The 13,639-nt window shown below is 44.5% G+C and overlaps 1 protein-coding gene and 1 pseudogene across 4 annotated transcripts in view; one reads left to right on the forward strand and one right to left on the reverse strand.

Moving 5' to 3' along the window:
• LOC139564103 (sodium channel regulatory subunit beta-1-like) overlaps positions 1–13,639 on the reverse strand; it is a 63,475-nt pseudogene that overhangs the window by 15,165 nt on the left and 34,671 nt on the right.
• Positions 1–13,639, forward strand: part of LOC139564044 (protein Aster-A-like) — a 31,959-nt gene that overhangs the window by 10,996 nt on the left and 7,324 nt on the right. For all 4 annotated transcript variants that reach the window (XM_071383243.1, XM_071383245.1, XM_071383242.1 and 1 more), the window contains 11 exons: positions 2,087–2,309; positions 4,218–4,238; positions 5,068–5,152; positions 5,283–5,386; positions 5,796–5,891; positions 8,946–9,026; positions 9,588–9,706; positions 10,028–10,334; positions 10,887–11,043; positions 11,913–12,059; positions 13,276–13,397. In XM_071383243.1, the coding sequence (XP_071239344.1) occupies positions 2,087–2,309; positions 4,218–4,238; positions 5,068–5,152; positions 5,283–5,386; positions 5,796–5,891; positions 8,946–9,026; positions 9,588–9,706; positions 10,028–10,334; positions 10,887–11,043; positions 11,913–12,059; positions 13,276–13,397 (1,462 nt within the window). The remainder of the gene's footprint in view (positions 1–2,086; positions 2,310–4,217; positions 4,239–5,067; positions 5,153–5,282; positions 5,387–5,795; positions 5,892–8,945; positions 9,027–9,587; positions 9,707–10,027; positions 10,335–10,886; positions 11,044–11,912; positions 12,060–13,275; positions 13,398–13,639) is intronic.

The raw sequence follows: 13,639 nt of genomic DNA on the forward strand, positions 1-13,639 counted from the left end.
AGAGGCTATTTATACCAAAAATGTGCATAAAACCTTTATAAACGATAATTATATGACAATATTTTAGATTGAGAATAATTCTCACTTTCTGATATCACGTACCTTTTTATTTTCCTGCATAAGGAAAATTAGGATTATGCCTCTACTGCCATTAATTCCAATTAGACTGGTTTGGAATTCTCCCTGACCAATATGGCTGCCATTTTCCATTCTGGAACTTTGTGTTCAATTACATATCTCCTCTAGTAATTGAATAGGATCTCTATGGGACACTGTCCCAGACTGAACACAACAACAAGCCAATTAGTGTAGGTGGGTAGGCCTGTATGCGGATATAATTAGCCCTACTGTACTTCGACTCTGCACACAATTTAGTTGCAATGATGTCACTGAATCCTCACCCACCTGTACTGTACTGCAGGATTTCCCAAACTTGGTCTTGCCCCCCCTCCCCCCAACACTACACAGCTGATTCAAATAATCAACGCTTGATGATGAGGTTATTTGAATCAGCTGTGTAGTGCTAGGGCAAAAACCAAAATGTTCACCCAGGACCGAGTTTGGGGAAACTGTACTGTACATGGATAAAGTGCTTTGAGATCATTTCTGAATGCACAAATCTGGCAGCAGGCATCGCCTCAAGTGTTGGCTCATTCCTATGATTTCATTATTCAGAATCACAGCTACTCTTGGGTTTTTTCTTCACAAGGAGGTTGTTACCTTAGCGATAATTCTGATATTAACCCCTAGTCGCCCCCCACCCCCTCTGGTCACCACGACAACCGGCAATTGGACCAGTGTGGTTTCAATGCATTTTGTCAGTAATGAGAGAAGAGTTGGAGGACAGGGCCGAGGAAAGGGAAGGGAGAACGGGAAGCTGACTGAACTGAGGCTATGGATAGAAAAAACACTGGGGGGGAAAGACGAGGGGAACACTGAGAAAAGAAAAGAGAAACAGAAGGTGCCGGAAGAGAGAGAGAGAGAGAGAGAAACAGATGAAAAAGAAGGGGTGACCAATTTGATCTAGAGGTTGGTAGTAGTGTATAAATGCGTGTGGCTGTATACAGTGGAGTGATTACTCAGTCCCGTGTGGCTCAGTTGGTAGAGCATGCCGCTTGCAACGCCAGGGTTGTGGGTTCATTCCCCACGGGGGGACCAGGATGAATATGTATGAACTTTCCAATTTGTAAGTCGCTCTGGATAAGAGCGTCTGCTAAATGACTTAAATGTAAATGTAAATGTCTGTGTGTGGGCTATGAGTTATTGTTTGAGTTTAACAAAATGATCAAATGAGCTCACACAAGTAGACTGTTTGTTTTTGTGTGTTAATAGCTCGTTAGTACAATATGATTCTGAGAGTCAAAACAGAAGGCGGTTGTTAGTTTTCACCGAACTGCAAATGAAGCGCAAGTCTGCAACCATGGCAACTTTTATGATGGCATCAATATAGCCATTTTTACGGGACCATGACCTGAACTCTGAACATGAGATGCACATATTATGACAGCAATATAGGTTTGACCTTGTCTTTGAGTTCAGAATGTCTGCTTTCACTAGAAGGAAGACAACAGGTGTGTAGTATGCTTACACAACCATGCTAACTTGATAAAAGTGCTCTAAATAAAAACCTCCATTGAATATTTTCTGCCCTAATGTGTTTCTCATGTAGGCGTATTCATTCTTGCTCCAGTGCCTTGGAAATAAGATCAATTGAGAAACAGCCCCCACCTACTGTACTATTACCAAGCAGTGCTTTTTTTCATTTATGTTGATGGTAGAGGAAGGAGCCACAAGGTTCATACCACTGCACTGCCACAGGTAGGATATCTAGGCTATATAGGAATGGACAGTGTCTGACTGCTCTAATCGCCACCAATCAGTTGAGAGAAAGGTTAGTGGTTGGTGATTTTAGTGTGTTTTTAGCTAAATACAGAAGCACAGTACTTCCATCCTTTCCAGCATGGCCAGATGGGCTTAACTACTTACATCTTTGGCCACTGTGAAATCTTGAGGATGACATGAATATGAATGTCTGTACTCTTTCCCTTAGCCTACCACTAATCTCTCCTCTTCTATCTCTCTTCAGTACTGCCAGTAACTCTCCGCGCAGCACCCCTGGCAGCTCCCCCTCTCTGCGCCGCCGGGTGCTGGGGGGTAGTGGTGGGGGTGGAAGCAGGACCAGCGACGCGGAGGGTGGCCCGGGGGAGCGCAGTGGGGAAAGGAGGGGTTCGGACAGCCCCCTACTCTCTTCCTCCGCCGGCGCCTCCGCTTACCCAATCGCCTCGCGCCATTTCAGCCGCAATGCCAAGGTAAGGGTTCACCGTCTCATGCCACTCTCTCATTTTGTTATGTCAACAATATACCGGGGCCATATTCTGTAGGAAAAGGAGGTTGCAGATATAAATGTCATGAATAGAGCTGATGTGATTCCTTTGTCTACATGTCAGAGAGGCATTTGTGTATTTCTATACTATATTTCTATCTGAACGTTCCACAACGATGTGCCCTGCTGTACACAGCCCTGCTTAATGCAGAGATAAGGACACACATGACAACACAGGGATACAGCCACGCAGTCAGTAGTCTTTGGCCGTGTGAGAATACCCATACTTGTGTTGTAAATAGTAGCCATTTTGGGTAGGTGAAAAAATGAACTTTTTTAATAGTATGTGAAATGTGGTGCTTTAAATGTCAGGATGTCATACTAATTTCCGCATTTAATCAAATAGAATTCGCTGAACATGTGAGGAAGAGAATAGTCTTTCGAGACCCAAGTGTGTCTGACAACAGCTGATGGGACGCGCTGTACCAAAATTGAATGAATGAAGGGAGTAAAAGCAATTGCCATTTGATGATACATTCTCCGTAGGATGCCTAGTATGCTGATATTTGTTGCTTACTGCATTTTGTTTTCACGAAACAGTACGTTCTAAATAGTAAAGGCTACGATTAGTAGACAGTATGGTGCCTAAGTAATGGCGTCAGCATGCTTCATTTCGCCTGGCGCCTAGCTGAACTCGTCTAACCGAACGAGGGTGCTTGCACACTCCCTTGAAAGACCTTAGCTGGAAAAACTAGAAAAAGCAGCGATAGTACTGTTTGTCCATTTTGACGCACCATAGCCAGTATAAACTTCCTCAAAATAGTCAGAATTAATCTAAAATAACTCAAGAAATCTGTCATTAATTTGTACCTTTTTGCAGAGGAGATCTGTCGCACACTTTGACATCTAACAAAAATGTTTGGTGCAGTATTTTTTTAATGAAAAAATGAACCAAATGTCATTGAATGATAGAGACTTTATTGAAGAATCCCTACTGTTGACCAATCACCGGCGAAGGGGCGTAGACTTCGGCTCCGAACTTCGCCTTGCCTCCAGATTTTTTTTTGTGTGTGCCCGACCAGCCGAAGTCCCCCGAAAAATAACTCTCAAATTCCAAAACTAACAAAAACGTCACAAAATGTTGTCATAAATTATGCAGGAACTCTTGCGAACTGTTTCGGCTGGGAAGCCTTAAGTAGTAGACAAGCTGGATTTTGGACACGGCCAGTGTTAAATGGAATTGGAATAGATTGACTGTGGGCAGATTGTCAATGCATGAATCATGGGCTACAAGCCAAACGTTAAAGGCCCAGTGCAGTCAAAAACATGAGTTTTGGAAAAAATATAGTGAAATGTAGAAAATGATGATAATGTCATTTTAGTGTAAGAGCTGTTTGAAAAGACCATCTGGCATTTCAACCTGTTTTGGTGGGATGGAGTTCCAAACCTCTCTAACAATAACAGCTAGTTTTCAGTTTTTCCCTCCCCACTCCCAGAGCGTCTTAGCAAAAATCTTGCTTAAGGAATTACTCTTTGCTAAGAAGCAATTTTGTTTATTTTTTGACCATTTTGATTGTTTTTAATCACAGTAAGATACTTCATTTTTACACAGAAATGATTTAATATTAAGATAAAAACGTCTGCATTAGACCTTTTACACACATAAAAGTCAGAGATGATAGAAACACACACAGCAAGCTTGATAAATGACCAGAACATCAAGGAACGCCATACAGGCCTAATGGCAGTTTCTCCACGGTGTCCCATTTTAACCTATTCCCCAACTACATGAATGTCAAAATAGATAAGACTCTACATTTACTCTTTAAGGATGGAGGAGCCTTTTGGATGCTGTTCATCACTGATTGTGTGCTGTTCTTTCTTTCCCTTGCAGAAAATGCAGAGCTGGTACAATGTAAGTATACACTTTAAGGATCTGTTCATTAGGGGTTCACACTCCGGTGCACTTTATTCTGCTGACGGTAGCTACAGTGTTTCATGGTTGGAGTGCACAGTACAGTATGAAATAGCACTTTACAGTGAAATGGCACCGATCAATGCCGAAAACGGTTTCTGTTAAATTGCCACCCCCCTCATTTAACCATTTCACTAAGCTTTGAACATTAGCTGATTTAACTGTTCATTCATCTTAGTGTTCTCTTCATTTACCTTCTCAGTCTGTCGCTTTTACCTCAGGGACATTGTATCTGATGTAATCTCACATGGAAGATGTACAGTGGGGTCCAAAGGTATTTGGACAGTGACTCATTTTTTGGTGTTTTGGCTCATATAATTTAGAAATGATACAATGACTGACTAGGAGGTTAAAGTGCAGATTGTCAGCAGTCTTGTTGTGAGTCACAAGCTTGATGTAGTTATTGCGTGCTAGGAATATGGGAACCAATACTGCACTTTTGACTACTTTAATACACCTATTAGTGAATTTGTCCAAATACTTTTGGTTCCCTAAAATAAGGGGGGACTATGTACAACATTATTTATTTTAGGTTCACCCGATATGAATGAAAATACCCTCAAATTAAAGCTGACAGTCTACGTTTTAACCTCAGTCATTGTATCATTCCAAATCCAAAGTGCTGGAGTACAGAGCCAAAACAACACACTGAGTTCCAAAAGTATTTGGACAGTAACAATGTATACACAATATTCATAGACACGACTGGTTCTGCAAGATTATATTTGATAAAGCATAGAACAGCAACAAAGTAATCTTTCTCTCTCAGGTTCTCAGTCCCACTTATAAACAGCGCAATGAGGATTTCCGTAAACTCTTCAAGAAGCTGCCAGACACGGAACGCCTCATTGTGGGTGAGTGACACACACGTACTTTGTGTGCGAGATTGCATCTCTGTGCTGATAATGTGGAAGTGAAGGGCCGACACTGTTGCTTTGTCAGCCTGATGTCTCTCCTCCAACCTCATTTTCCTCTCCTCCCCAGACTACTCATGTGCACTGCAGAAAGACATCCTACTCCAGGGGAGACTATATCTGTCAGAGAACTGGCTCTGCTTCTATAGCAATATCTTCCGCTGGGAAACCACTGTAAGTTATAGACACGCACACACACGTTTTGTTCTATCTTCGTCGGGAGCTAAATTTGAATCCCAATAAAAATCCTATTTTTCTAAACCCAAACCTTAAACCTAACTCCTTACCCTAATTGCAACCCTAAACCTAACATATGAGCTTTAAATAGCCTTCATCCTCATGGTGATGTGGGAAATGTTTGTGGGGACTTTGGGGGATTGTGGGGACTTTGGGGGATTTTAGGTCCCCACAAGGATAAAACAACCCACACACACACACACACACACACACACACACACACACACACACACACACACACACACACACACACACACACACACACACACACACACACACACACACACACACACACACACACACACACACAAACACACACAAACACTAACCCTCCTGTTCTGTTCAGATCACAATCCTGCTGAAAGATGTGACCACCCTGACCAAGGAGAAGACTGCAAAGGTCATCCCCAACGCCATTCAGATCAGCACCGACCACGACAAGGTGAGCCAAGGGCCTCGATATTCAGTCACACAGCCTACTATGACGGTTCAGAGTAGTGGAAGAACAGTAGGTAACAGGTGTATCAATGACATGTAAAGGAAAATAACTTGTATTATAGATTGTTGTAGACAGTATGTGTGTATATATATTGTTTAGATCAGTGATTGTCAACTGGGGGGGCGACGTCGCGGGAGGTTTATTTTGAAAGGATACCACTGCAGCACTTACTGTTGCTGACTTTACCCGTGCCGTGCGTCCGCAGTGGTGAAATAGCTAGCTACGTTCGGACTCGGGGTTTTCACGCTGCACTCACTCATTGACCAATACAATAACGTTCTCGCACCATACACACACACACACACACTGATCCAATGAAATGAGAGATTTCTCGACACACTGATCCAATATAAATGTAATTGTTCAACACTGTTTTATTTTAAATGTGAGACGTCCAATCAGATAATACCGATCATCCTCTGACAGCTAGCTTGATTGACAGCTAATTACGCAGTTGTGTTCTGCAGGCGTTGCACATGTGGATAGTTAACTGTCATATAAGTTTTTAAAACGTGCACCTCCCTCTTCATCTACTGCTGCTTCCAATGTCAACAACAAGGCAGACAACCCGGTCCCTGTCGAGAAAATTCGACCCCGACTTTGTCAAATATGGTTTTACATATAAGACAGTGAGTGTGGACCGCAGTGCGTCCTATGCAACGAGCTGTTAGCTAATGAGAGCATGAAACCACTCCAAAATCAAAGGGATCTGGATACCAAGCACCCAAGACACAAAGATAAGACAGCTGACTTAAAAACAGTAAAATGTCAATATCTGGAGGCCTCACAAGATTCATTGAAGAAAAGGCACTTCGCATCATACCTTGTGACCCAGCGCATTGCTAAGTGCAAAAAAAGCCGCCGCCAGCGCAGAGGATCTCATACTCCCTGCTGCGATTGATATGTGAACTGAAATCTTGTGAGAGTCAGCTGCCAACAAACTTAAAACTATACCCCTATCTAATGACACCATGAGGAGAATCCAGGACATGTCTGAGGACATAACGTGCCAGACATCAGAGCGCATCAGTGCAAATGGCATTACGCACTGCAGCTTGATGAATCCACAGATGTGGCTCACCATGCAATTCTAATGGTCTATGTCAGACACGTGTGGGATAATAAGTGCTGAATTGCCCACCACTAACACTGCAAAGCCTGACTTTAACACAATGGATATGTACCTGTGCTCTGTGGGACTGGCTTGGGATGGGTGTGTCGGTGTGACCACTGCTGCTGATGGAGCAGCTGCCATGACGGGAAAGCACTCTGGCGTAGTAAAGCGGATCCTGAAGAGAGCAACAAGTGCGACGTGGAACCCCTGCTTCCTACACAGGGAGGCATTGGCAGCGAAGGACATGGTGCCTGAGCTCCACGCCACTCTCCAGCATGTGATCAAGTGTGTCAACTATATCAAAAAGAGTTCCACGAAAAGCAGGTGTTTCCAGGCCTTCTGTAGGGATATGAGGAGCGAGCACCAGCAGGTGCTTTATCATGCAGAGGTCCGCTGGCTTTCCAGGGGTAAAGTGTTGGGTCGCTTTTATGAGCTTCGAGTGGAGATTGCTGCGTTTCCTTCGGAAAACAAGTCACCTCTGGCCAAACTTTTTGATTGTGAGGAATGGCTCGCACAGGTTGCCTACCTGGTGGATATTTTTGATCGTCTGAATTCTCTCAACGTGTCAATGCAATGGAGGGGGCACAATCGATTTGAACAGAGGGACGAAATGGATGCCTTCAAGATGAAGCTTACCGTTTGGGAAAATCATGTTTCTAACAGGAATATTGACATGTTTCCCAATGCTGATTTCGAGATTCAGAATCTGATCAACGAAGCACACGGCGACACACTGGAAAAAAAACGTTAAACAGCATCGTGTCAAGCTGCAGGGAAAGTTTGGCGACTACTTCCCGGAGGAGAACAGGAGACAAGACGACTGGATACGGGACCCCTTTCGAGTGGAGATGGGAAGCGTCACGTTGCCAAGCAACGAAGAGGATCAGCTGGTGGAGCTGTCATTTGATCACGGACTGAGCATGCGCTTCCCGGAAATGACACAGCCACAGTTCTGGTGCAGCATAGTGGGAGAATATCCTGCTCTCGCCTGTCATGCAACCAGAATCATGCTGCCGTTCAGCACTACCTATCTTTGTGAAAGTGGCTTCTCTGCTATGGCCGTGCTGAAAGCTAAAAGCAGAAACAAACTGGACAGCCAGCATGACCTCCGAGTTGCCCTGTCAACCATCACCCCAGACTTCAATAAACTTATCAAACTGAAGAAACACCCCCAGCTTTCCCACTGATAGGACACACACACACACAGGTTCATGAGTTATTGTTCACTATGTTAATTCTGACATTCATATTACTTTTTATTATATCTAGTTAAAAATGTACACCTTTAAAAAAAAATGTCACGGTTGTGAAACTATTGACATTTGTAATTGATTAAGAATTCTTAATTTGTTTTTTCAATTGTAAACATTGGTATGTGTTACTGTTCAGTAACATTATTAGACTGGCTTTGATGTCATGTTCTGAGTGATAATGTATTACACCCCACTCCTGAACTGGTCACCTAATTTAAAATGGCTTATTCTCTTCAATTGGTAAATGTTTTCTCAGTTAATATGGCTGTATAATGACTTTCTTTACTTCCACAATTGAGACCGAGTCTATTTAGTAAGTGAAGCCTACCCGAGAAGGAAGCTGCAATACAACATTACAAAATGGAATCATCAACAGTCCATAATATTGGGTTGCGTCTCAATTGTCACTGTCAAATTTGGGTCCCCAGGCAAAATCAGTTGAGAACCACTGGCTTAGATGCTCCCAATGCTTGACAAATACCTTTTATCATGGCAAAATAGGCTATTTCTGTCATGTTTTTTGACAAGCCAAAGCCGAATCAATAGCAATGACCACTAGCCGTCATTCCATCATTCACTCAATTTGTTTTCCTCTGTGCTTACTCTCTTTCTCTCTGTCGTTTCATCCAGCACTTCTTCACGTCTTTCGGGGCGAGGGATCGCAGCTACATGATGATTTTCAGACTGTGGCAGAACGCACTGATGGACAAGGTACCCACCTCTCCCACCTCTAGCTCTCACACTCCTGCCAGTGTGAAATTAATTGGGAATACACTACCGTTCAAAAGTTTGGGGTCACTTAGAAATGTCCTTGAAAGAAAAGCATGTTTTTTGTCCATTTAAAATAACATCAAATTGATAAGAAATACAGTGTAGATATTGTGAATGACTATTGTAGCTGGAAATGGCTGATTTTGAATGGAATATCTACATAGGTGTTCAGAGTCCCATTATCAGCAACCATCACTCCTGTGTTCCAATGGCACGTTGTGTTAGCTAATCCAAGTTTATCATTTTAAAAGGCTAATTGATCATTAGAAAACCCTTTTGCAATTATGTTTGCGCAGCTAAAAACTGTTTATTGGATAATATAACTATTCAGTGATGAAATATAACCAAACAAAATGCAACAGGACCCAAAATGCATGTAACACTGACCAAAACTATCGGTTACTGATTGATTGAATTATTGATTGACTTTTAATGTCCTACAAGAGGAAATTCCAAGAAGTTAGTGAGACATTGAGAAGGTTAATGTCTGTTTCCTCTCAGCCTCTGTCGCCAAAAGAGCTGTGGCACATCGTCCATCAGTGTTACGGCACTGAGCTGGGCCTCACCAGTGAAGACGATGACTATGTCTCCCCCACCGGCGAGCACATTAACGGTCTACTGTGAGTGTACATGTTCGCAGTGTGTGTGTGAGAGAGAGAGATTCTGTTGACGTGTGTGTGCGCGCATGCGACCATTTAGTTTGGCGTTGTCCATTAAATTACAACTGTCGTCGATTAACTTTGATGTCTCTGGATTATCGATCCCTTCAATTAAAAGCCACTACTGTGATTGTGAATTTTTAATCATGCTGTTCTTCCTCCTTTTCCTCCTATGTCTTCCTTCATTCTCTCTCTCATTTTCTGTCCCCTTCATCTCTCTCTGTCTCTCTCTTTCTGTCTCTATCATTCATCCTCTCCTTCCACCCCCCCCCCACATCTCAGGCCAGTGGATGAGTCAGTCTCTGTCTCTGACCTGTTGGACCTCAGCTCCTTTGGGGCCATAGCTTCTCTGGGCAGCTCCCCGTCCTCCATGGCAGCCTTGTTCCCCAGTGGCCCCCTCCTAGCCAGCGCTGGTCTGGGCTCATCTCCCCCCTCCTCATCCACCTGTCTGCCCATAGACATCCCCGGCAGAACCTCCCTGGACCCCCCGGACCCCAGCCCGCCCAGCTCCCAGATCTCCCTGCCCTCCACCACACACTCCACACACACCGCCTCCTTGTCCGCCCCAGCCTCGGCTGCTGCCTCTTTCGTGAGTTTTGTTTGATTTCATGCCAGGGAACTACAGGGTCATATTCATTAGACAACGTTTTGAAAAGTTTCACCCGAAGTTCATATGACCCAGGGCATCGTTAGTTAGGGGGGGGGTATAACTTTGAACTGGCTATAGAGATAGTTTCATAATTATGACTGTTCCATGGTTTATCTTGATAGGATAAATATACCCCAGTCATACCCCAGTAGATCAAAGAGTCGCTTGTTGGCTCTAAACGGCCATCCGCCTCGGATGTAATGCTAATGGCTGTGTTCCAAATGGCACCCTCTTCCCTATATAGTGTACTGCAGGGAATAGGGTTCCATGGCCCTGGTCAAAAGTCGTGCACTATATAGGGTGTTATTTGGGACGCAACCCATGCTATGCCTAAAAGAGCCAGTGTTGTTGTCTGACCCGGGCAGAGTAGAGGCTTTGAGGTCATATCTGTCCGCTAAGGCTCCTCAGTCGTGTGTGTGTTTCTGCCTTAATGACCTCACGGCGGGTGGTAACTAACTACCCCTTTCTCTCCCCTCACATGCCATTTCCTAGTATGTGGAGGAGGACGGGGACAGCTTGTTGGAGTCGGCCAATCATATGGTGCCCCCGTCTTCCACCAGCCTGGGAAACCTCTCCTCATTGGACCAGCTCACCAACGACGACGAGCTGCCCACCGACCCCAGCAACTCCTCAGACACACAGGAAGAGGGTGAGTTCCTGGAGCCCACTGGAGCATAGGTTCATGGAAAAACATTTTACATTTAGGCAAACATAGGAAATACATTTATCTCATGCAGACATGGTAGATTTGAGAGGGAAAGATGGGATTGTAGAGACTTTGTTCGAATTTCACCTTTGTAAAAACTTCAAGGTGGTTTTCTCTCCTTTCCTTCATTCCCACTAATCTTAAAGAACGTGACAGGTGAAAGCAGTTTCCACCCTGCTGCTTTCAGCTATCCTTTCTTCTCAGATCCGTGCAGAAGAGAGCCAGTTGAAACTTCTGCAAACACACGCTTCCTATTGATCCCATACTAACAGTCTACCAGGAGTCTAGTAGGACCTACATTACGTCAGTCATTGACTCTCCTGAGAACAGACTGTGTGACTTGCTGCATTAAAGGCAAAACTCAAGAGAAACTTGAGACGTCAGCATTCGCTTTTCTGAAAAAAAGTATCTTTTAGTGACTGTGATTTGACCGATAAAGTGCGACGTTCACGTTCCAGAAGTCTAAACTGTACTAGTGTTACTTTACTAGCAACCTAAAGTGGGGACTCTTCTCTTCTGCTCAAACAGAACTGTGTTAAACTGTGTACCGTCAATAAAAAGCACATTATCCCCCCATTATCACTGACGTTTTTATATTTTATTTAATCCACTTGAAAAGCCATTTCATCTGACACTGTGGAATTGAAGTTGCTTGAAAAGCCAGCCCCATTTGTCTATGCAGTTGCAACAAACCCTGGGGGGTATAACAAAAAAAAATCTAAGATCATAGATGTTCTGATTGATAGACTTTATCTCTGCTAACTGGTGCGTTACTATAGTTGTGACTGGTGTGTAACTCTGTCCCCTTCCAGACGAGGTGGAGTCGTTCTGTGCGGACCTGGCTGGCCGGCTGCACATCAACATGGTGGTGCGCATGAGCGTGGACAAGCTGCACGACCTGCTCTTCTCCGCAGACACACACTTCATCCAGCATCTCTTCTCCCAGCGCCACTTCACAGGTCCGTACAGCGCAAACGCGCACACACGCACAGGAAACCCACACACCCATGTGTGCACACTAGCGCACCTGCTCTTCACATACACGCGCAGAGACACACACACTTTGTTGATCTTACACATGGTTGGCGTTGGCAACATTCTCGTTTTTCTTCCTCTTGATTCCTTTCTGCTCATTCTGTTTTCATTCCCTTTCCAAATATCTCCTTTAAGAGATTTAAGTATAAATATCGTTCCTGGAGTACATTCCGGTACACACCACTGTTTCCCAGTACTAGTGATAGTCTGCCTAGAAACATGGATAGGCTACAACACGATAGGATGCAAAATGCTTAGTTCATTCCTTGTGACTGATCGGCCCTTCCTAAAGTCCACTCCTCCAGGGCTTGTACAGTAAGCTTTAGGGCTGTGTCCAAGATGGGCACCCTATTCCCTATGTAGTGCGCTACGTTGGACCAGAGCCCTGGTACAACATAGTGGAATAGGGTGCCGTTTGGGACGCGGCCTAGGAGTGTTAGTGCGCGAGACGCTCGTTGCCACCCTTTCCATTCCACCGTCTATCTCCTGGTGCTCGTCTGCAGGACGTCTCTGCTGCGCCACACAGTATGGCTGTTGTCATGTATGGGGATGGAATGATTCTTATTGTCCTCCTAGTGCTTAGACAGGAGCTGTCCCAAATATTGGCACCCTGGCCTATTCCCTACGTGAATAATAGGGTTCCATTTGGGATACAGTCAGGGCCCCCCCTCCTTTCTCTCTTCTCAGACATAGGCCATTGTATTGTAGCTCTAATGAGCAGTCCATAGTATTTGTTTACGCTGTGTTAACCTTCCTCCATCTCTCTCTCTCTCTCTCCTCTTCAACACCTGATATGCTATTGTCTGTTTTGAGAGAAGCAGTACAGGGCTCTGCGTATTCCTTGTTCTTAGCACAGTCCCCTAAAGTTGTCATTTATTAGATGCTGCCATAGAGGCGTAGAGTTGGTTGGTTGGTGGCCTCCCTGGTTTGTGCCCCTGCCAGCTTTGAGGACACTGTGGCTTTAATTAGTGCGTTTTCCTCTGTGAAGCGGTGCTGTGTCCCTCTCACTTTTCTCCCTCTGCCTTCCTCTCATTCTGTCCTCTCTCAGTCCTACTTTCTATTTCTCTCACTTAATGTCTCTCTCTCTCACACACACACTCACTCCCTCCCTCATCCTCTCTCTCTCTGTCCCTCCGTCAGACCTGTCAGTTCGTGAGTGGCAGCAGGACAGCAGTAGTGGGAACACCAACCGGATCCTGAGTTACACCATCGCCATCAACAACCCCCTGGGCCCCAAGACCGCCCCCGTAGTGGAAACTCAGGTCAGTCAGTCAGCACGTTGGATTTCATCGTTTTAACAACATTTGGTCGACACGAGTGGAGGCTGGTGTCATGTTAAATCAGACGACAGGCTCATTTGAAATGGATGGAACCGGGTCAAACATATGGATTTGATGTGTTTGATACCGTTCTATTCTTCTCATTCCAGCCATTACAATGAACTTGTCCTCCGGTTTTTAAAGTGACACCAGCCTCCATTGTCCTCCATGTTCTGGTTTGAATA

This window comes from Salvelinus alpinus, chromosome 35, assembly GCF_045679555.1.
Source record: "Salvelinus alpinus chromosome 35, SLU_Salpinus.1, whole genome shotgun sequence".
NCBI classification, from domain to species: Eukaryota; Metazoa; Chordata; class Actinopteri; order Salmoniformes; family Salmonidae; genus Salvelinus; species Salvelinus alpinus.